The sequence below is a fragment of the Pocillopora verrucosa genome, chromosome 8 (assembly GCF_036669915.1).
Source record: "Pocillopora verrucosa isolate sample1 chromosome 8, ASM3666991v2, whole genome shotgun sequence".
NCBI classification, from domain to species: Eukaryota; Metazoa; Cnidaria; class Anthozoa; order Scleractinia; family Pocilloporidae; genus Pocillopora; species Pocillopora verrucosa.
In genome coordinates, this window is record NC_089319.1 from 5,582,615 (window position 1) to 5,606,990 (window position 24,376).

Here is a 24,376-nt window from a genome sequence, read left to right on the forward strand (position 1 = left end):
CGTTTTCGAGTATCGCAGGCGTCAGTAGGACGGTCGTTCCCAGTTTCTCTACCTCTGGGGCGCGAAACTCAAATCAAAATGGCGGATTTAAACGTAAACATACTTTCCCGGTTTACAAAGCTCCCAGACAGGAATCAAGCGACTGTTTTGGTAAGCTATATGGATCTTACTTGAATCTATTTTTACTTCCCTGCTTTCGTATGCTTTTAAACGTTCAATTAGAAAATGAACATGCTCTTTTCGAATTTTTACATACAGTTTGTTGGGGTGAAGGGTGTCGGAAAGCACCGATTAGCAAGATCTATGCTTGGTATTCATGCGGATTTCTCGGTTCAGATGTAGGTTGAGTCTTTCCTTCTCTTCTTGCTCAAGAAAAATTTCTGTGAATTAATTAACTGGTGTGTATCCTTTACATGCGAAAAAAAGTAATAGAGTAGTAATTTTGTTTCACAGTCGAGTTGCAACAAGTCTTCCTTTGCCTGAGGATGCTGAAAATAAAAGACCCAGAATCGATTTCGTTGTGCTGTTTATTGATCTAACTAATACTCTGAGGTAATTATGAGAGAAATTCCTTCTTACTCATTTGGCACGATTTCCGTATTAGTCCTTAGTATTACTTCTTACGCGCAGTTATTTGATAAATAAAAACGATGGCGAAAATAAGACTAAGAATAATTATGGGATTATATCCGAATCTTTCTAACTTTTTAAAACTAGCTCAGATCAGTTCTGTTTTCTCTTAGATTTTCAAGCAACTCTGAGCCTAATTTATAAAACAATGATTTGTTTCTTCTCCATAAGCTTGGAGACAATAAGATCATCCGTGAAGCATCTAGACATTGATTACTTCCTGGGACACTGTTGCTTTGTTGTGACACAAGGTAAGCTTATATTTACCAAGAACTTCTGTTTAAGGCAAAAAACAAGCAGGCATTACTTAGCTTATGCATTGATTAATAAGAATCTTCACAAATTTTTTTGTGAAAGGCAAGATCAGCAACCCTGACTAATTCTTGTCAACCCTTTCTCCTAAGCCATCTACTTTCTGCTTGTGAAAGTGAATTTTTTTACCTTAAAACATCCCCATATCAAAAGTAAAAACACATCTATTCAGCTGGGAAGACTTGCCAAATCTGCTTCAAATTGCCTACCCCAGTCAGGCAAGGTTCAAATTCTCTACCCCCCAGGCATGGATAACAGACAAATAACTATGGGTTTCCCTGAAGGGAGGATGTTGAAGCTTCAAATTGATCAGCACATTACTGGGAATAAAACTTTTATTGATTGGTGGTTGCATTTTTGTAACTTTTTAAACAATTTTGCACAGGTCTTTTATAATTTGTAACTTCAGCAAATGTGGGGGTGGGGATGGAGGTGGGGTAAAGACATGGTGCAGAATTGAAGATCTCCAGCATCTCTGATAACTTCTTGCTTTTCAGCTAAAAATGAAGCCTTGCATGCATTCAGTATCCAGGAGGTAACAAGTCTTGCAGACAGTTATGACTCACCTTTAATTTGTGCTGACATGGAGGTGAGCGTTAAAAAGGAATTATTAATAACACAGCACACTGGGATGCAAACAGATGAAAATTATTTGTGCATGCTATATGTAAAACAATATCTTTTAAACCACATAAAATGATTAATTGAAAGTGAGTCGAAAATTATTCATCTGCCCAAGCCATCGAGTATGCGTTCATCAACTCCAGAGTAGGTAGCCTGCAAACCAAAAACTTTGAGAAAAGTTGATGTAAATGTGCTATTTGAAGAACCAGTAAGGAAACCTCAATTAACTCTTTAAACCTAATAGTGACTAGGGTGTGATTTCTCCTTACAATAATACAGCTGAATCATTCATTAAGACCATGAGAATAAAAGAATTATGATTGCCAACATTAAAAGCATTGATTGTTAAGCGAATTCTCCTTGTCAGTGACATTTTTGTCACTTTTTGTTTTGAAAATGTTTCTTGATTTAACCCTTTCACTCCCAAGATCTCAATTTCTTTCTCGATTTCTGTCTACCTTTAAATTCTTAAGTTAGTTTGGAGAATTTGGTATTAGATCAAGTAATTATCCCCTAATTTAAATTTTCTTTATTCTTATCACTTTTCTACTTGATATTGTATTGTAAGGAGAAATTCTGTCATGGTCATTCGAGGGAGTTTGAGGGTTAAAGCTCTGTTGCTCATTTTCTGATTGATATTTAAGTCCATTAGAAGAAAATTTTATAGTCATATGACTCTGATCATGATTATTTCACTGTCAAAGTATCAGTCCTTGAGAACAATATTTTTAAGGACTACCTTACCTTCAAACATCACCTTTTATTTTTCCCTCCAAATGCAGAAAGAGGAAGACAGGAAATTCTTGTCAAGAAAACTTCTTCACCTTCTTGAAGTATCATGTGGATTTTCTGCTGATGTAACAACATTATTACTGGACACAACAAGGAAATCATTTGTGTTTGAGGATGAACTAAATGACACAATGGAGTAATTTTGCCAAAAAAAAAGGAAAAAAAAACTGACGTGTTGTTCACCAACTTCCAGCTGACTGTAGCTAAATGCCTGTAAGACTGAAATAGATTAGAAATGCAGGCTACATATACTGTCTGCTCTGCTTTATTGTGAAATTCAGAAAAATTTAACACAAGAAACTTTATTTAATGGTGTGTCATTGCCTTCTGAGGGAAAAAACAATCCAATAGAAGTGAGCATGAAACTGATTTACAGGCAACAATGATAGCTATTTTCAGAGGTTTCAACTAAAGCCAGTTTCTAGTGGTCAACTGAACCCTGTAAGACCTGACACCACTGTCTCTTTTGTTGGGGTTTTGCCTTACTTTAAATCAATCTGTTCACAATAAAATTGGCTTGAGCAATACCAGTAAGTTATTAAATTTCCTTCTATCCACCATTAAATTGCAAAAAAACATGTTTGAGGCAAGCTAAAAGTGGTGAAAGTAAACCCTATTGCTTTAGAAGCTACAATGTATTACATGGTATTCTATATCCACTTTTAACATATTCCTCATAAGAAAATGTACACCTCGAATAAATATCACGTCTTGGTAAATAACAATTTTTTATTCTAATTTTTTTCAACTTTATACAACATTGCTACCTAAAAATATATTACTTAAAAATTGAAAGAGATAATACAGCAATAGAGCAAGGTATAAACTGTACAAAATTCACAATATTTCTGTTACTGTTTCATGGTTTTGAGAGGGTTGAACATAAATTGAAATATTTTTTTAGATGGCATCATGGTGGAGGTAAGTGATTTTCCAAAATAAAAGAAAATTCACAAGCAAGTAGAAGGTAAAACCATCATTCCATTATTTGAGAGGTAAATTTGGAGTTTTTATGCTGCAATTTACAGATGTTATTTATCAGCTTTTTATGATTTTGGCTGGGAGTCTTACAACAGCTTTGCTGAGTAGACTTAAAGGAATGCTAGTGAGTGGATTTAGCTTGCCCATTTTTTCTTGCATTTTTATTTTTAACTTGTTTATTCATACTTGCAACCTGCATCACTATCTTTCCAGAGGGAAGGTCATGTATTTTAAGAAAGGAGTGAGGTTGTACTCTCACCCAAATTTTTTTGGCCCCCCTCTTAAATTTTCTGAATTCCCATCTAGTCAGAGTTAGAAAAAACAATAAATCAGAATGGTGAATTCATTCCTAACTTTGTACCAAACTTTAATTTGGCTCTCCTCTGAAACCGGACACTTTCCCTGTAAAGACAAAAAGAGAAAAATATGGCATATGAAATCAGATTCAAAATATCTAAAAAAGGGTAAAGCACCACCATCCTAGTGACTGTAGCATCCTCACAGGAAGACTGAGCTGGAGATGCTAAAGTTAATTCTAAATTCTAACCATCACATGTTATTAACCCTTTAACTCCCATGAGTGACCAAGACAGAATATCTCCTTACAATATCAATACAATATCAAGCAGACAAGTGATGAGAATAAAGAAAATATCAATAAGGGGATTATAAGTAGATCCAATACCAAATTCTTTAAACTAACATCACAAGAACTGTATGGCAGACAGTAAGGAGAATTAGTAATGAGATCTTGGGAGTTACAGGGTTAACATAAAGTTGGTAGTGCCTATAGGCTATATATAAATCCTTTACTGACCAAGCTTGTTCAATCAAGATAGCTGGATATTAGCCTTGTTATACTTTTGCATTATGATGACTCGACTTTACCACGGTCCATAAAAAGTAAAAAAATATCCAGCCATCTTGATGTCACACTTGGTCAATTATTGTACTGGATAGTCATGTTAGCAGATGTCGGTGAATAAAAGAATTCACAATAAAAAAAGGTGTGTTTCTTCATCTTTGTTAAGTAGATTTAAGAATAGAGAGGTAACGAGTGCTTATTTCTTGTCATTATCAGGCAATATTAGAAAAAAACTGTTTTTGTATCAGAACACTTTGAGACACACAACCAATAGTCCCTCATCCCAACAAACAATATTTTTTAAAACTGCACAAAAATTAATTTGGATGCTGCCATGAAGACATAGAAAAAGGTCTTACTTAATGTATCGCCTCTTGAATAGCTCACAAATTGCTAGAGCTACAATTGGCCAAAGAAAGATGATGATCATTGATGGCACTGGAACATCAGTCAGGTGAAACACCAAGGGGGCATGTCGACTCCATCCAACTTGGGACAATGTAAAGTAGATTACCTGGAGTATTAAACTGTTGGTCAAAAAACACAAGCCTGAGATTCATTCAAAGGTGAAGTATCCCTCTGAAACCATGTACTTTTTATCTGCCCAATTAAAAATTTTTTTTGAGATCCCAAAGATTAACTTACAAATACTTTTGAATGGCTGAAAAAAATAACATACAGTTTGTGGAATACTCCATTCAGAGTTTCTTGTCAAAAATATTGTGTTTGAGACTGTCATGCACACTTAAGAAACCCTGACTTTAAATGACAAACTTTCTGCCTAATAGGGAAGTGTTTTTTACCAATTTTCTACTCAAGAATAGGCTTCACATCCAATCCCCCCCTTTTGACTGATCTCCCACCATGTCATAATGGGTAGTTTTTATCACAAATAGTCAATTTGTGTAAGTTATAACAATAAGATCAGATTTTGTTCATTGTGATGAATGCCTCATTGGTTATTGTTCACACACTACTCTAAGACAGCACAAATATTTGATAAAACTAATACAAAAACTTGAAGGACGTACATAACCACAGCGGAAATAATCCATGACCTATTCATAAATGGTGATTTCCTCCACAGCAAATGAAGACGATGTACGTAACTTGAAGACATGAACACTAATGGAGACATACAAATAATATTGTCAAAGTACTAAAGACTAACAAAGGTAAGACCTTACAATTGACAATCTAGGCTTGTTACTTTGTGTGGGAAAGCAAGCTGATGCCACCTTCCAAGTACAAATCTAGCATGGTGAAGTTATAAATTCAATTCATTTGAGTTAGAATGCATTCCAACAGCCAAGAACAATGTTCCATAAGAGCTTTAGTTGGCAAACTATTTTGATGATGCCTTTCAAACTATTCTAGAGTGATTAAACTGCTAAATCAGGGAGAATTACATACATATCTTTTAGGAAAAAAATTAGTGTCAAATACTATTAACAGTGAAACTCTGAAAACTGAGGACACCTCTTCTTTGATTTTGGCAGCTCAATTTTTCACTAACCAGTCACAATAAAGTTTAAGACATGGGAACAAACCCTCAAAACCACAAAAATTTTTTAGCATTGCTTTTGCTGTTTAGTTTGAGTTTTTCCTTGAAATAAAATAACACTCTTTATATGGGGTGTTCATGACTTTTTGAGTTTCACACGAGGGTAACTATGCTTCACCCTATGTTTTCAACTGATAAAATATATGAGAAAGTAGAATTAAATATGGCAACTGTAGGTTATTATGATTGCAGTAAGATTTTGGAAGGTGCTTCCACATGATCTGATTTGTACCTTATACTTGGTCTATATATGTTCCTGAAAACCTACCAAAAATTAAAACTAGAAAAAATACATTGATGTCCTGAGCCATGGCTAATGCTTGAATATGACTTTCCCCCAGGCCATTCCACAGTTCTGTAGTGTTCCTATTCAAGTGGGAAAAAGAAGTAAAAAAGGTCAAACAGGAAAAAAATTATCAACTCTCTCTGTGGAAATTTGAATTGTACTTTAACACCTGTTACTTCAATTATACCTTTTCAGAAAATTGCATAATAATTTTTTGGTAAGAAGAACATTCCATGATTGGTAGAAAAAAAATTGAAATAATTGGAACAATCTGATTAACATTCTAAGCAAACCAATGGATTTTACATGACTGTACAGCTGGTTTGAGTGTGATTCAGCCAAAAGTGAGTAAACAAGGTGACTTTACCTAAATCCAAGCAGGTAGTGACAGTTAGAAGATTTCTTGTTCAGAGAGAAGCAAATTCCACGAAGATTTAAAGGGAACAGTATAAGGCAGCAGATACAAAGTGAAGGAAAGAAACAAACACTGAAGAAAAAACACACTGTATGGGTAATCTCCTACAAAGGAAAAAAAATAATTTTCAATATTCAGCTGTAGGAAAATTGAACAAATAAAAAAAGTAACTTAAAATTTTACTGAAAAACACAATTTTTGTCACAAAAATTGTTTGATCAATACTGCACAGGGGTGAGGGGGAGCAGAATTCACTAGCAGCAAAATTTTTCAATCCTTACATTCAATGTTAATGGTTAGCTGAAAAAGTCATGCATTCAATGCAGAATTAAGACAACAAAACTCCTCACTATCTGAGATATCACAACCTTACTCTACACACTAAAACACTAAGCAATCAACTGTAATTAAAAGTTACCTTAAAGTTTTTGTCATTTTTTCCTGTCATCATTGTCATAAGATTTGGATCAGATGGGGAGCCAATTAATGACAGACTCAGCAGGGGTACTATAAGGCATGACAACCATAGGAGATGAAGCCCTGTCAGGGGAGGTGGAAGGAGAACACATGATGACAGAAGCATCATGGCAGAAAGGACTAACTGACATGATAGCATGAAGGAGAAACAGTTTTTGAGTCCAAAGCAAATACGACGTGCCTGAGAAAAAAGAGTAGAAAGGTATTCATTACTTTGCTTTCATTTCTCTAAAAAAGAAAGGTTCTTTTTGTTTCTTTCAGATCAAAATAATTGCAAGGAAAGCAGTAAGTGATGTGGTGTTTTTTGTGCATAGCTTGTCAAAAAAAAAAAAAAAAACTAAACGAAAAGAAAAAAGGGAGTTAAACTTCAAGCCCTTCATTTTTTAGTCCAGACCTCACCTCTTTAATCAAATTCAAAAATTTAAAACTTGCATCTCTGTGGAATGCCAAGGAACATGGTAAGGCATTTAGGAAAGCACTCAGTTCAAGTGGGGACAGCTCTGGGGAACAAACCAAAATGTTAAATATCAGAGGGTATTTTAAACATATTAAATAGTCCATCACAGGACAGGGGGTGGGGGAAAGAGGGATTTCTGAAGTTGTCCTGGAGAAAGTCTCTGTCAGTGACAATTTCATAAAACTACCAAAGCTGTTTTATTACTGTTTTAAGACTAACCCTTCCTTCCCCCACCCACTACCCCCCCCCCCCCCAGATATTCCTGCATACATGCTGGTGTTTACATAAACATATAACTACTGGTACCAAATCAGCTGATTTTGAAAGAAATGATTATTAGACCAAAGTGTAAAATTTCAGACAGAGATTTTACTCAGCAATTTACAACAGACTCACATTGTCATGATTGAATTAGCTGCCTTCAAACTACTTTGCTCACCATTTTCAACCTCAATGGATTGTTCGTCGCTAAACCTTCTACGTAGTTTTTCTCTGGCATTTTCTTGTCCAAGCTGTGGTGTTCCTGATCTGAAGTCTTTTGGCAAACCTTTCAAACACAGTTGGGGAAAGAGGGGTTCCACTGCAATGCTAAAAAAATGAAATGAAATGCCATTTAAGGTCTTTTTTTTCCAGTCTGATTACATTTACTCAAGAAAAAGTAAACTTGGTGAACAAGCTAATTCAGTCAACTGTAAGAATTTTTAAGACATAAAACTTACCCTATATCTGCCTGAATAAATATGGCAGGATTAGCAGAATTAAATGAACTTCCTACACAACAGACCACCTCTCCATAATCTTGCATTATCGCAATCATCTCCTTAACAGCTGTCAATAAATAGAAGTATCAAATTTCAACAAATGCTGAGAAGCAATTGATTGCTAAAACCACAACAACAAAACAAAACACAAAATTTGGTCCACAATTTAAGCGTTTCCTCCAACAAGGTGGAAGTAAGCTCTTTCACCACCGTCAAAAAGTGCCTGCCTTTACCTGATGGAGTACAATCAGTAAAGAGGGGAACAAGAAGAGGAACATTATCAACACTCTCCAGATGAGGCCTGATGTTTTGGATCCCTCTGGGAAGTTTAGCCTGACATTGAGAAGCAAAAAATAAATTAAAATAACTGCAAGTTATAAAAGAGAGAAGTGAGAAATTTGCTATTAAATTAATCAAACAATACAATGATATGGTTAGTTTGATAAACAAAACTGTTTATCTAGTATGTAATGGGAAGGGACAGTTGAAGATTCAGTCAGTGGAGAAGGGGTCAAATTTAAATGTTTGATCTTTCCCAAGAGAAACAAATTAGTGACAAATATTGCCTGCTATCATTACAAATTTTACATAGCTAGAAAACAAAAATGAAATGGATAACTTCTAAGTACCAGTAATACTATGCAGTACCACAATGAAACCGCAAATGTGATCTTTAATTTTAAATTCTGTACTAACACAATAGTTCAAGATCTGTAAACTCTTATTACTGTTTAAAAACAAACAAACAAAAATTTTACATTGTTTGAAGTGTTACCCTGTTAGAAAAAAACCAATAATCCTCAGGTGCTGATATCTGACTGCTGCCCAGTAAAGTGCCACCATCACTTTGACTTTCTAATAGAGGGTCCATTTCAATGGCTTCAACTTTATTTGAGACTATAAGAACAAGCAAGAACATAAAATCAACTCCAATTACCCCATGCTTAACACAACAAAGGTGTCTCTTCATGTCCCACTTTAGCTGGCCTAGAAAACATGGTTGTTTAAGGCAGGAAGAAAGGAAGGCAGAAAGGCAAAAAAGGGAGAGAGAGAGAGATGGATAGATAACATCTGGTTATGATCAGGGTGACCTTGACCACATTACAGACTGAGGCACATGACTGAATTGGATGGTGGAAAGTTGCTCTCATGATTGTTAAGTTATGTCACTCAATTATTTTCAAGACCCTTGATCTGGCTTGGATACAGAGGGTAACTTCAATGCTTTTAAATTGATTCCTTGATCGATCAGTAGCACCTCAATAACCAGGACTGACTTGACATAAACTTTCTTCTTGGAAGCAAATAACATCTACAACAAGCTTCTGCAGTCCAGGAGCCAATCACAAGATAGACTGGAAATGGTTCAAAATCCTTGATGAAGAGCCCATGGACATCAAAAGAAAATTAAGGAAGCTATTCACATCAGGTGTCGACATTTAATGTTAAATAGACCAGCCATTTATGACCACTTGTTGATTAGTGACAAACAAACATCACTAATGTAGCTGGCAAAGAGCACAAAAGTTAACAGCTACATTTTGTTTCAATATTTCAGACCTTGTAACAATTATTATTATTGATTGTTATTCAGAATAATTATCATTACCCATCTTCCCCCCCCCCCCCCCCCAACTTACAAAAAAACATTTTGTCCCATTACTTTTTTCAGCAGATTCAGTGTGGACCCCTTTCCAACTGACATGTTTCTCATCACCATCCTGCCCAGAAACATTTGCATCATCCTGGATGTCATAAAGACTCTCAGTATTCCTGTCTGACACTGTTGCACTGCTTCCACGGTCATCAAAGAGATGGCCACCCTCTCTGAGAGAGATGTGACAGTTCCATCCAGTTTCAAGGCCCATCCTCTCTGCAAATACCTAGAAGAAATCACTCAGATTTTAAGAAACTTGCCCACAAGTAGATGAAATATACAATTAAATTCAAATTCAATTGGATTCAGCACTTGCACATCATTTTAAGGGCTCTCCATGCATCACTTCAAGCTTGAGTAACATGGAGAAAAACCTTAAGAGATGAAAACAAACCAATAGCAAATTTATCCCAGCAGCCACGTTTGAGAATCAAACCCAGGATACAAAGGGATGCAAGTGCTCTTGGCTCTTTGCAATTCCTGATCATTGTTCCAACCTACCTGATTTGCTAGAAGAATAGAAAGACTCTCAGCTCTAAGGCAGCAATGCACTTTTTGTCAAATGCATGTGAAAATAAATGTTTCAATGCAACCAATACAAAATTCCATACCCTGCTTCTTAATTCATTTTCGGCTGAAAAATAAACGAACCGGATTCCAGCATTGTCTAGGTCTTCGATGAGGGGAAGAATATCCTACAAAAGAAGTATAAAAAAGTTTAAATTTAGTAAAAAGAGTGGAAGGCAAATGATATGCGCCATAACCAAATCTAGAATTATTGCTTAAAATAATTTCATTCACTTCATAATCTTTTGAGCAAAAATGACAATGTCATTGCAAACCTTCTTGGCTTGAAACTGTAATGTCACCACTCCAATGAAAACTTGTCCCCCAAGTATTCTGTTTATGAATCAACAAATTTTCTGTAAGCACTACAGTTTATTGACATGATAATTTGCTGAAAAACTCACAGAAGTGTAGAATAGTCAAACCAACCTTTGATAGCTCTCTGCATTTTCAGCAATGTTAACTCTTTCCAACAAAGATGCTGCTTCCACATCAGTTTCAAGGAGCTCAATGCAGTTCTAAAGTTTATAAACAGAAATAAAGGTATTTTCAGAGACCTTTAAACCATTTCTTATTTACTAGACACCCATGATCACAACACCTTGTGCCATTCTCTTTTTCAGTGTAATTGTTGTTGAAAGAGGCCTTCTGAAAACAGACAATTCCACCTTGTTCATACAACTCAACAACAGATCACTTAGTGATGGATGCTTTGTTTCAGATTGCACAATGGCTACATTCTGCATTTTTGAAAGATAAAAATGTTGATATGGTTTCATCTTAAATTCTTAAAAGTGTTCCCTGACATCACATGGGAGGCTGCATGAATAAGTGTTCAAGTGATGCACTCATGGATTAGGAAAATAATTTCACATGTATTTTGTCACAAGTTTAATAATTTCCCTCTCCTGAAGTTGACATAACATCTATGAAACTACCTTCTAATTTTAATTTTTTCATTTGATATCACATGCTAATAAACTCTCACACATGTAAACTTGAGGCTACCTAATTAAATTAGCCCCTACCCTACCAAATTTACAAGAGGTTTAATCTAGTATGAAAAGCAATTCTGGTACAGGTACATGTATGGTAAATTGATTCAGACTGCAGAGTCTTCGCTATCTTTGGCTAGCTAACTGGTTTGAAATAAATACAGCAGAGTTAAGGCTACTTACAAAAGCACTATCCATGTCTGAGTTTTCAGATTCCGCCTCTGAAATTTCAGAGGCACTGAAAAGAAATTATAGGAAATTTAATGGTAAATCGTGTATATAAATGAACTCTTTGTCCTGCTTGCTATACTTGGAGTACTTCATCTTACAATCTAAGCTTGCTTTTAATTGTAATATAAACAACCATTTTTCAAGAATACCACTCTGGTGCGTCACTGTTTACAAAACAATCATAGTTTGGTGAATAAACAAACAAACTGAATACCACTCTGGTGTGTCACTGTTTACAAAACAATCATAGTCTGGTGAATAAACAAACAAACTTACCTTTCCATTTCATCACTCTCATTACAAATCCACTGAGTTGTAGAGGGAAGCTCTAAATATACATCTTCGCTCTTTTCATCTGGTATCTGCTACAATAAGTTAGGAAAATTTAATGAGTGAAGCTTTCAAAGAGCTACTAGGTAACATTCACATTGATTATGGAAAGGACTGGACTACATGCTTTCAAGGAATGATAGTACATTTGATTATAGTCTGCACTCACAATCATTAATTACTTCCAATTTGCATCAACAAATATTTAAACTTATTTATGGAGCAAATTAAAGATCATTAAAATATACATACACAAATTGAGAAAGAGTTCTAGTCAAACTGTTTTTCAGTATTGAAATTTCTGTTCAAGATGTTTTCCATGTAACACTTCCCTCTTAATTAATTTTATTTTCTTACCATAATTAAAATAAAAGTGAACTGTTGAAATTTATCATGACTCCCTACCTCAGTGACTGGACGATAAGAAAATGCAACACAGTATGCTGACATGCTGTTCCTCTGATAAAAGTCAAGTACTTTCTTTCTGAGGTCAAGAAAAAAACACATCTGTGATATCATTATCTCATACCTATCCAGTAATTATGATTAACTGATCTTAGGAAAACAATTATTTCATCACTTATCATCATTCAATCTTCAATCTACCTCTCAAATGCTGTGACTGGACAAAGACTTGATCCATCCCAGTAATCAGTGCAGGCATCTAGGACAATGTCAGCAGATCCCTGGGTAAGAAGCTGCAGAGAACCTTAGGAATGAATTGAGACACTTAAGTGACAGAACACTTACATATCATCAGAATCTGGATAAGGGTGGTGTGACCCATGTGACCCACAAGGCAGGAAGCTAGTCTTCTGGTCTTCTAGTTCAAAATTTTAACTTGAGTTGCTTTCTTAGTTAATATTGTAAGCACTCTATTACAACTGATGCTGTAACATACCAGAGTTATTCTCTTTAGTGATAAGGCAAACCATGGTAGGAATGGGCCTCTCTTTTGAAATGGATAAGAATGAGTGGGAATGAATGGGTACTCTTAAAGTGGAATTCTGAAAAGTAAGAGAAAACAATGTCATTAAACACAAAAATTCCCTCCTTAAATAATGCTACTAGCTAAAAATTCTTCTCTGAAGAGAAACCACAGTTGGTCAAAAAAGAATTTGGCAACTTTTACAGCACTAAATTAAAAAAAAAATGAAGAAAAGCAAAATAGGTTCACTGGTTTAATTACTGAGGGAAATAATGGGCCTTGTTCACCAGAGAGTCTCTGCAGCTCAGTGGTAGAGCATTGGAGCAAGAAATCTATAGGTCTGAGGTTTGGGACTCAGAATTTCGTATTTGTCCCACCCTCGTGACAAGATGAAAAACATCTTTCTAGAACATTGATACCTCAACTAAAGCTCAGCCTTGAGCTATATCACCAAGTTTTGTTTTACTTACAATAGGAGACTGTACAGCAAAAATGTATTTTTGCTTGCTGAAGAGCTGAAGTGCACGTTCCATAAAGCCTATTTCCTTACCAAGGAGACACAGACATCTACAAAAATTGTCCATAGAAAGCCATTAGTGCTAAAATTGAGGAATATACGTAGATATGATGTTGTTAATGTAAAGACAATTTTTAATATGTGAGGTTAAATTTCTTATTTTCTGTAAATCATGAAAGATGAGTATTTCATGTAGTTCTGTTACCAGAGGTGGGTGTTAAACAATAACAGTCATCAAATATTTCTTTTCTTATAAATTACAATGATGTCATGTTACTGATATGCATGACAATTTGAAATCATTGGAAGCTCTGCCGATCATGATGGGGACTTATAGAACATCATGAAAACTAATTAACAAATCTACATTCTGGATAAACAAAAAAAAAATAACAATACCTTCTAAAGAAAGGCAAAGGAACTGAGTTGTAGGAAAGAGACAAGAGACCAGTATGATCAGCAAAGCGTAAGCATCTCACAGGAGATTTACAGCATGAATTAAGTAGAATGTTTAGACCCTGAAAGGGGAAAACATTGAAATTACTGATATGAACTGGACAGCTAAAAATCAAATTATATCAATGTTTATGATGGACAGGAATCTTATTAATCCAAAAAAAACATCTGGATGCTGGGCTTTCATTTCAACTAATTTCACCCTAACATCAATATCCATATTCTCCATACTCTGACAAGGAGAATTGGTTTAATGATCAAAGCTTCTCAGGTTGGAGATAATTTTCTTTATTTTCAGGATCTTAATGTATGATTCAGCAGTATTAATGGGAGGAGAAATTAGATCCTGGTCACTCTAAGTGTTTAAAAGGTTGGTTGTCAGTGATAATTTTAATTCCTGCAACTTTCCCTCATGTCAAAAAAAACCTGATAACTGGCAAATTTTAATCTCATTGGGGTACATATTTTTCGGATACATGAAATTGTTACATCCAAGCTAAATTTGTTGAATTGTAAGAAATTAATTGTGTGCAAGTTAGAATTTAATAACTTAGTTATACCAAAGGTTTGAGAGAGTTGATATGATTCTGCCATTTAATGTCATCAAATCTCAGTCCAAACTGACTCTAAACAAAAGAATGAACAAGAAACACAATTTATTTTAAAGTAGTTTACAAGAAGATATTGATAATAAATATACACAGGCATACATGGTGCATGTGCATGCAAGAGTTATTTTCTTGGCTGAGCGGGTTTAGGAGGGACCCATTCTATATCACATGTCTTCATTTTTGAAAAAGAAAAGAGCATAACTTTCAAAACAATGAATTACTAATAAATAACTTTAGGAGAAAGTAAAAAAATAAATCTTTTAATTTATCTGAAATAGACTCACACATAGGTATTAAAAGCAACATACCACTCTACATATTAACATAGAGTTATTTTTTAATACAAAAAAAGTAACTCAAAAATACAACCTTGTACATTATCTAGCTATAATTGCAACCTTCACTATCATTATACAAGACATTTCACATGGTGCTATCTCAAACATACCTCTGGATCAGAAGACAAGTTGAGAACCTCCCTGTGTCCTCTCAAACAGTGGTTCCGATTTTTTTCTGAAATTCAGATTAAGATTGAGTGAGTTTCAAAAGCTTTGCGACATATTAATTTGCACACCTTTTCATACATTATATAATGTGTATCATTCTAATTTGATCCTTCTATATACACACTGATTCTGAAACTAGACCAAAGCCATAGTTCTTAAAATTTTTCAGGCGCTGTGATCACTTGTTCACGTCCGAAAAAAGAGAGAAAAATTCCAAAAGTATAGGCTACTTAAATATCTAGGCCCCTTTTTCCTCAGGGTTTGCATCCACCTGAAAATGTTTCCTCCTTCACCTAGATGTACTGCCTTATCCTTGACAAATAACTGAATTAAACCTCACCCACAGATTCAGAATCCTCAACAGATGCAGAAACATCATCATCATCTTCTTCATCAGAGGATTCTTGGCCATCCTGGCTCGATGAAACTCTGCTTATTTCACTTTCCCAGGTACAAACACTTTCCTTTCTCTCCTTTGCCTGACCAGCTGACTCTTCTTTTGTCTTGTGCTTTTTACTCTTCAAGAAGAACACTTTTTCAGCACAGGGATTGGGTAAGGACAGTATACCTTCCTTATCAACACAGCACCACACCTGGAATTAACAATAAACCAGAGAATAGAATCTCACAGTCACTGCACCTGTTGCACTGAAATCATTTGTTGAACTAATAGATCACAAGCCTAGATGACATCAAGTCTATGTAACATTCTAAAATAAAGTCATTCATCACACAACCGGGTAGCTGGAATTGAAAGTCAGGGCTTGAAATAACAGCCAGACAACTTTCAACAAGAGCATCCCATCAAATATAGGTTTTGTCTAGTCGTCTCCTACAAGTTGCTCATTCCATTCCTGTGACAATCCGAAGTCTACACTTAAGTAGTCATCAATTTCTGAAGCTCTTAATTCATCACTGTCTTATCTCTCTATATTAAGTAGTAAGATAAATTGTAAAAAGCAAAACTATAAAAAACATTACATTTTGTTCAAAAATGCCTCTTCTGAAAAATTATGAGCATGCTCATCATGCGATTTGACGACCAACCTCTACACAATTCCTTTTCCTTCTATTTGGAGAGGATTTTCATTCATTACAAATATTCTGAAGACAAAAACTTGGCCCAAAATAACAACAATCAATTAAAATTAAATTGACCCCACATTATGATCTCCTTACATATCTACCGTACTCACAGTAACACTTCCAAGGATTTCTAAAAGGCTAGTAGTCCTTGGCAAACTGGATGGATCACCCAAAAAATTCTTCCAAAAGCAACACAATACTTCTTTTAGAGATATTTCATTTGCTGGCTGCCATAAAACAAATAAAAATGTAGTTATAAAAAAAATTAGAAGTTAAACTTTTAGGAAATCTGACTCTTACAAATAAAATGACAAATTTAGCCACAGCAGTTAATCTCTTTGAAACCGGATACCATTCTCATTTTATCGTAAGACTGAATTCCAAAATCAAATTGTTCTCCTTTGAATTTTACAATCTTACTTAAAACAGCTTAAAACAGAAATTGTACCTTGTGTTCCAACTGAGCATTGCATTTGTATAACCAAATCAAAAAATTATCTCATTATCTAACAAGAGCATGCATCCTTATCTGGTGAGGAATAAGTTAGCTGTTGCTCTCACCCTGAACAAGTTAACACCCTTTTTTACAAAACGAATCATTTGCTATAGAGGAGAGAACTATCCAGCTTTACTAAAAGGGGACCCATGAATTCTTCCACATTCTACCCCAATGGTGTACTTTTTTTCCTTTTTCAACCAGATTGAAATACTTACATCTTCTTTCTCCTTTAACTGTGTAAATAACACTTGAATTCGTGCTGTTCCATAAAGATTTAAACAGATCCATACAACCGGAAAAGAAATTGGCAGGAGTGGCAAGATGGTGTAACCCTGAAAAAAAAAAATCAGGAAATATGCACATGATTGTCATTACCAGATCAGCTTAAAAATTGCTGCAAGCTATATTAAACCAAAGTCAATTTTCCTCCAACAAAATAAACACTCCCTTCTCTTTAACTACTCATAAAAAGTTGCTGATTTGAGGTTTGATTACCATTTAGCAAAACAAGAAGCCTTAAGTTTTTTTAATGATTGATTTTATTTATCATTATATAAAGAATTAAAAAAATTTACTGAAATTGGTAAAAAAAAAAACCAGATTTAATGGCAAGGAACCTAATAAAAACCCATTTAAAGCTTTTAACTTAGGTTCCCTCTCAAGAAGTACAAGATAAATAATCAAAACAACACAAAAAGTAAATACTGTCTTGAAAAGCCATATGAAAGTCTATAGTAATATTAGTGGTTGTTGAATACAGATATTTTAAGTTTTTTTGGGTTTGGAGGGAAACTAAATGCACACAGGATCACAGAGACATCACTGGTACCCCAAGTTAACTTTCTCAGGCAAGTGTTTTCTTGCAATTAGTTGGTGGCATCAGTTATATCATATCAAACAGTTACACCATTTAAAGTTCACATCATTAATTCATATTAATATCAATTAAAAATGATATGAACTTTAAATGGTGCAACTGTGATTTTTTTTCTGGTACTGATATTATAAAGTACCAGAAAAAAAAATCATTCTGGGCCAATAATTCCGTGTAGGAGACGTGGCCTTCTGTATTTAGTGTAGTGAACTCTATGACCAAAGTTGCGGATTTGGGCCCAGCCAAGTCTTTGTGTTTTGTTCATAGGCAAGATACTTTTAAATCTGACTTATAAATGTTTGTTTGAGTTTGTCCTACCTGCAGTAAAAGAATCATTTCACTCCAGTGCCCTGATTCACTTTTAAGAAAAATTGTCCTTAAAATATTTACGGCCAAAGATAACACCTACAAGAAGAAGGAAAAACAATAAAATATCTGTAACAAATTCAGTAACACTTTATAAAAGCTGTTTTTTTACTATGGGGAGGGAGTCCTTCAGAATCCACCAATTGCAATTTAAAGTGTAAGGTATAATACAAACATAAAAGAAACTAACCCAGGGCCAATTAATCCAACATACATTCTAACTTACCAAAATTGCAAACAGAAGTTTCTTGTCTATGATAGTACTTGTGATGTAATGCATTTCATTTCCAATGATGCTAATTGGCCTCTTCAGAGAATTATTTAGAATTGTTCTGTTTAAAAAAAATTCATCCAGTTTTAGTATTAGTCCATGAATTGGTGGCTTAATAGATAATATGCTGCACTCCACATGAAGAGAAGCAGGTGAAGCCTATTCAGGTTTAGGTGTTGTGCTCTTAGGCAAAACACTTAGCTCTCCCTATGCACCTCCTAGACCTTTAACTCCCAGATCAAATTTGTAATGCTCCTTACTGTCGACCATACAATTCATATAACGTTAGTTCAGAGAATTTAGTATTGGATAAACTAGTTATCCCCAAATTGATATTTTTCTTTATAATCATCAATTATCTGGTTACTATTGTATTGATAATGTAAGGAAATATTCTGTCTTAGTCACTCATGGGAGTTAAAGGGTTAACCTAGGGGAGGAAGGGGGGGGGGGGGGAAAAGATTGGTTGCAGTAACCTGACAAGAAAACTTGGTAAGTTGCCATAGGGTGAAATGTGAGGGACTAATATCCTTTCCAGGGGAGGGAGGGTAATAATGCTCCCAGACATCTCATGGTAACAAAAACAATGACAAGCTCTAGAACTGGTGGGCTTCTAAGTGTGTGTAAACCTTTAACTATCACAAACAATGAATATCCTGTTGACATCTAAGGGACTTTCTGAAAGCTTTGTACTAATCTCACATCTAAGATTCAGCCAATAATACTTCCCCACTTTTGCCACAGAAGTTACCTGAGATTTTGTTTGAAAGGACTTCCTGTAACAAGGAACTTTTCACGCGGATGAGGCTGAGATGGTTGTACACCAGTTCCTCTGTTACCATCACCTGCAAAATAACAAACAGAACAGAGAACCTGAGCCAAAATAATGGAAAGCATTTCCACCGAAGGCCTGGAAATACAGATGAATCGACAAAGACACTTGAAAAGGAAATTATCAAGAACTTAATCCTTTAACCTCAGGTGACCGAAGAGGTGACCAGTATCTAATTTCTCCCTACCATATCACACTTGAATCAAACATAGAGGTCATAAGAAAAGAGGAGATGATCACCAACTTTAGAAGCTCTTGATTGTTTAACAAATTCTCAAGTCAATATCATAGAAAATGCATAGAGAGCAGCATGGAGAATATGCATACTGCTGTTAGGGTGTAAAGGGAAAGAGGAACTCTACTTCAGCAAGTGTTCCTCAGAAAGTTACATTTACTGCATAATTTTTTTTTAATGCAAGGGCACTTGCCAAGGAAATTTGAGTGTAAATCTACTCTGACTATAGCATTTTTCCTTGTTCAATATACAGGCTGTAATGTAAAGAAGTTATAAGTTTTGACTTACTGGAGCCACTCTGTGTAACAGGATGGTACACCTGACCTTCTTCAAGAACAAATAATGGCCCTCTGTTGGTAAATTCTGAGGGGAGCTGTCACAAAAGAAGCCAAAACATTACTAGGTCTTGTCTAAATTCAGTTCATAATAAAGAAGGAAAGTTTCACCCTTTTGTGATGGACTAGCATGCCTTTACACAATATTAAGCAATAATCCTGATTGCTTCATGCTAACGAAATCAAGATAAGCTTCAACAACCCTAACCCAGGTTTCCTCTTTAGAAGTTTGCATACATTCCTATGTTTTGCCACACAAAGCAACCTAGTTGTGCATCACTAGAAGGAAAAAAAACACAGAACCCTATTGATCAATATCTTGACCTAAACAACCCTACCTGCTGCACTTGTGCAGGGGCAGTATGACCTGGTCCTAGCACCACCACATCGCCCTGAACAAGGAGGTTAACAGGGACACTGACTAGTTCATTGTCTCTGTAGGCATGTGCCAGCGAGATTGAAAGAGAGGGAGGGGTGCAGGGATCAACATAATCAGATGGCATCCAGCTGCAGCAAGCTGTGGAGATGGATGTCAAATTTAGCTGTTATGAATATGCTCCTTTGTCATACACAAGAAACATGTATTACTTAATTTTTGCTTTCATGCAATGACCATCCTTTCCTCATTAGACTTTGCTCAGAACTTCTATCATCTGTTAAGAGGGTTCTGTACAGTGTAACACTGTCCACAATAGCAAGCTAATCAGGTTAAAGGTCACTGAAAATTAAGGTTTTTTTTTGGCCACTTTTGATTTGAGTGCTTCTCACCATTGCAGCTGTTAAGCAACTCCTGACTACTTCTGATCATCTCTGTTCTTCTTAGTCTTTCCTCTCGTACACACAATATCAAATTAACAGCTGTCAGTAACAGAACAATGATTCCTTCTATCAGTGGAAGGCTACAGCAAAGAAAAAAAGAGAAAGCACTATCAGTGTTCTGTCTTAGTACAAGAAAAAAACTGCTAAATCCAACAGACAATGAGGATTTTCACACACTTTAATTTAGAGCCTCTCAGTATACTTAAAACACCTATTGCTTCTTCTGACTGTCTAATGCTATTAATACATTCTTATTCAGCTGCATACAATTTGACCTAATTAAACACCTCAGATTTACTAGGATTTCTCATTCAATCGCAATCTCCTGAGTGCAAGCCCACAAGAATGGTTTATCTTCATTACAGGTACCACTGGAACTTTGAGTTCTTGTGAAGTCAGGTGGGGGTTGTTCATTAGGCTCTGGTTGTTCAAAGGGTAAATTTCCTTGGATAAATCTCTATCCAGTGTATAGTACAGTATGTTTTGTTAGCACTAATCCACTGAATAGCGATTTATCTGTTGGATAGCATTGTCTGGGGCCAGGGGTTTTGTGGCATTTGATTCCAGGCCCACACCAATCTACTACACCTTTGTTTTTTCCTAAGAGTCTGAAATAGGGGCTCATGGCTAAGTTGAGGAGATCCACCAGCCACGGAAATAACATTCTAAATAGTGGCTGGCTAGACAAAAGAGGCTCCTGAAGACTTCAGACATCCACCCATTTAAGTGAGAGAGGGTTAATCCCATTGATGCTATTTTTCTGTATCATCATTCCCTGTCTGCTTGCCAACATATTGATAATATGAACTCCATAATAGACCTCGCTCACTGTGGAGTCTCTGTGGCTCAATGGTAGAGCATCGAAGCACAGAGTTGGAAGGTCTGAGGTTTGATTCCTCATGGGGACTCAGATTTTTTTCTTTGTCCCACGCTCATGACAAGACAAAAAACATCTTTCTTTATACTGATAATATGTTAAGAGAAATTGCTTATCAATCATTCCTTGTCATGAAAGGTTAAGATTAGAAACTCACCTCCTTGTTTTATCACTGATGGCAAATGACATCACCATTACCAGAAACTCAAACACTAGAAATGCAAGACTGATAAAGCTTATAGGCAAGTGATGATTGTCGCTCAGTGTACTCCAAAGATCACTTCTCCATGTACACTGGTTCACTGCTCTAAAAGTTGCTAACTCATCATGGATGGCATCAAAAAGTCTTTTCAGCGCCTCTTGTGAGCTAAGTCCAAGTGATCCTTCTTCTGCTTTCTATAACATAACAACGCAATGAAAAGTACTGTCTATACAACTGATAACCCCAAAAGGAAACCTGCTCTAACATTTTAATTCCCATAAGTGACCAAGACAGAATTTCTCCTCACAATATCAATACAATATCAAGCAAACAAGTGACAAGGATGAAGAAAAATTTATATAAGGGGATTATTAGTTGATCCAATACCAAAGTCTCTCAACTAACATCATAAGAATTGTATGGCAGACAGTAAAGAGAATTACCACTAAGACATTGGGAGTGAAATGGTTAAAGCCTGTAACAACTTCCCTAAGAACCACTAGGAGAAACATTCTTAAGGTGTCCATAGGGCAACAGAGATCAGATAATTCCTTGCCTACCAAGCAAAATGTTCACGCTTAAGTTTAAAAGCCTAAGTGTTTTGTTCTCATCCCCAAACTGACAATATTCCCTTGCTGCTTTAAACCATTCTTTCTCCTACAAAATTAATTTTCTAGAAAATATAAAAACTTTCAAATTTTGTCTTCCACCCAATAGCATCAAAAGGTTTACCACTATGAGCTACCAAGAACCATTTTTGTATAGTCATGCACTAACATACTCTTTCCTTAGCACTGTTCCAAGTTTTTCCTCGTTTCACTTTATTAACCCTTCCAATATCTTTTCTGCTCTCTCAAGCTTAATCATGCTATGATTATTGGAAATTCTGTTTGTTTCTGTGCGTATACTAATGAAAGCCTACATTCTCTGCTAAAACTTGAAGGAATGTATAAGCAACAATATGATACCAAATTACGGTAGGCACAATTCATTTTGATATCTCTTCACTAAATTGTTAGATGGCTGTCCAACACCATGACAAAGTTCTTTTCAATTAAAAGACAATCGCAAGTAAAACATACAGGTCAGGATACAAAGTTAAGTATAAGTCTAACCTAAAAACAACAGCAGTATGAAAAATTAAAGTAAAAAAGCCCACATGCGATAAAATTTCGGAAGTTCTTTTTTTGCGGTCGCGATCTCTTTTAGGATTTCAATTTTTCCCGTGATGAACAGTAGGAAGATTTGAAAATCTAAGATGTCTCTGCAAAGGCTTGTGCAGAAAATGTGATATTTGGCTAACAATAGGCAATAATTTAGGACTTGCCAATGCTTTGTCCTATAATGCTAGCCATAGAGTAAATGACTTGTGGATAACGTTATTGTTTCATTTGTTTTGTTCATGACTTACTTCTTGTACTTCACAAAGAATCTCCAAGGTATCCAGGTCAATTTCACCTTCACTCTCTCCCTGAGAAATTAAAGAATCGTAAATTACTTAATTTGTGTTAGATATCAACTTTGATAAAAAGCTAAGTTTTTTGTTTGTCTCACGATGTAGTCACATGTGATGTAGATCGTGACGTTTTGACTGCATACTGCTAGTCTTCTTCAGGTGAGCAGTATACAGTCGAAACATCATGATCTACATCACATGTGACTATATCAGGAGACAAAAGAAAAAATTAGCTTTTTATTGTTATTCAGCACTATGAATAACCACAACCTTTTTTATAAAATCAACTTTGATGTTTTAAAACTAAAGGTAAATTGGACAAAGTAAGTGATTTAATGAAAAAATTACACATTAATTATTTCAAAATGGAAAATTTGGACCAGCCATAAATGGAATGTCATCCCAAATATTGATGTGTTTAAGAGATTGGTCAATGTGAAATATGAGACTTATGATATATCGCGATCACTGATAAAAACAATGCAGAAGAGAAATTTTGCATATTTAGTTAACAATGGGATATCTATTAGGATATGATCATTATACAACTTTGCAATGTATTAATAGTAAATAGTTATTGACACATGTTGCAATAATTACTGAGAAAAATTAATAACAATTAATAATATCCATCAATCCCATCGATCAAAGAAAATTGATACCAAGTGTTCATATTAAATCAAAATTGATTAATTTGTATTCAGTTTATCGCTTTTAATAAATAAGCAATTTGGAAATTCTGACATTTTCAATACAGCTGATGGCTGATAGGATACAGCTGAAAGTTGATAGGATACAACTGATTGGATACAGATGATGGGACAACTCGATGCATTCGTTTAACTACTATCTTGATAAGGAGGAGTAAAAGGTTGTCATAAGTTCCGATCTTTAATGCAAACAGCACTTTCTCCGTTTTCCTTGGAAAGGAAGTTGGAGGCAAAGATGGCCACGATAAGCAAATCAAAGGAAAATTCGATTGAGATACATCGTACAAAAGTTCTTTTTAGACATTTATCTTGATTTTAAATTCTAGCTGACTGAATTTTAAACTTTTCGAAGAACGAACGAACGCTGGACAAAGTCTGTATAACTTTGATTCAAGAACACAAATATTTATAATTAGTAATATATCACAATGAAGTCGCTAATAAATATATTCGCGTCATACCAGCCCTTCTCGTCTCCGCCAGCTCCATGATCGTCGTTTCTCAGATGCAGCAGAGGAATCTTTAGGGTAATCACTCATTTTCATGCCACTAGCCGCTATGATCCTTCAAGCTAAGGGTTGATCTCCATAATCAACAAACTTTCCAACCATTTCAAGAGAATACACGTCTTCAAAAATTAGTTTGGGGTAAGACTTTTGATAATACTGATAGTCTTGGGAAGAATCAATTACTCGCTAAAGAAACGCCATATTTTCAACGAACAAATCATTTACTTCTACCCTATCACCCGAAAGACGCCATGATTAAAGTCCCCGCCAAACAGCTTCGTGCCAGTTTCACTCGACTTAGTGAGATCAGATGTAGGTGGGAGGGACGGTAGTCTCTTTCGCA

The 24,376-nt window shown here is 35.3% G+C and overlaps 2 protein-coding genes across 3 annotated transcripts; one reads left to right on the forward strand and one right to left on the reverse strand.

Annotated features, from left to right (window-relative positions):
• Window positions 1-43: 43 nt before the first annotated feature.
• LOC131797463 (centromere protein M) lies at window positions 44-3,160 on the forward strand. Its single transcript, XM_059115090.2, has 6 exons — window positions 44-150; window positions 259-338; window positions 454-552; window positions 802-881; window positions 1,440-1,531; window positions 2,349-3,160. Exons 1-6 carry the CDS (start codon window positions 79-81, stop codon window positions 2,496-2,498), a joined length of 573 nt encoding a protein of 190 aa, XP_058971073.1. The 5' UTR covers window positions 44-78; the 3' UTR covers window positions 2,499-3,160.
• Window positions 3,118-24,363, reverse strand: LOC131797391 (transmembrane protein 94). 2 transcript variants are annotated; one of them, XM_066170613.1, is made up of 36 exons: window positions 23,986-24,363; window positions 22,770-22,829; window positions 21,314-21,552; window positions 20,229-20,359; window positions 19,799-19,977; window positions 19,414-19,498; window positions 18,810-18,903; window positions 18,014-18,119; window positions 17,740-17,826; window positions 16,763-16,879; window positions 16,159-16,275; window positions 15,303-15,555; window positions 14,905-14,969; window positions 14,406-14,471; window positions 13,789-13,907; window positions 13,343-13,439; window positions 12,846-12,951; window positions 12,551-12,653; window positions 12,350-12,428; window positions 11,891-11,976; window positions 11,567-11,621; window positions 10,818-10,906; window positions 10,664-10,721; window positions 10,433-10,516; window positions 9,828-10,047; window positions 8,940-9,061; window positions 8,398-8,497; window positions 8,123-8,231; window positions 7,843-7,991; window positions 7,346-7,446; window positions 6,888-7,127; window positions 6,422-6,573; window positions 6,037-6,134; window positions 5,236-5,329; window positions 4,564-4,731; window positions 3,118-3,741 (listed from the first exon to the last, which is right to left on the reverse strand). In XM_066170613.1, the coding sequence occupies exons 1-36, from the start codon at window positions 24,067-24,069 to the stop codon at window positions 3,669-3,671; spliced, it is 4,185 nt and encodes a 1,394-aa protein (XP_066026710.1). In that variant the 5' UTR covers window positions 24,070-24,363; the 3' UTR covers window positions 3,118-3,668. The 2 variants fall into 2 exon arrangements, with proteins under 2 accessions (XP_066026710.1, XP_066026709.1); XM_066170612.1 differs by having other exon boundaries at window positions 11,891-11,979.
• Between the last annotated feature and the right edge of the window lie 13 nt (window positions 24,364-24,376).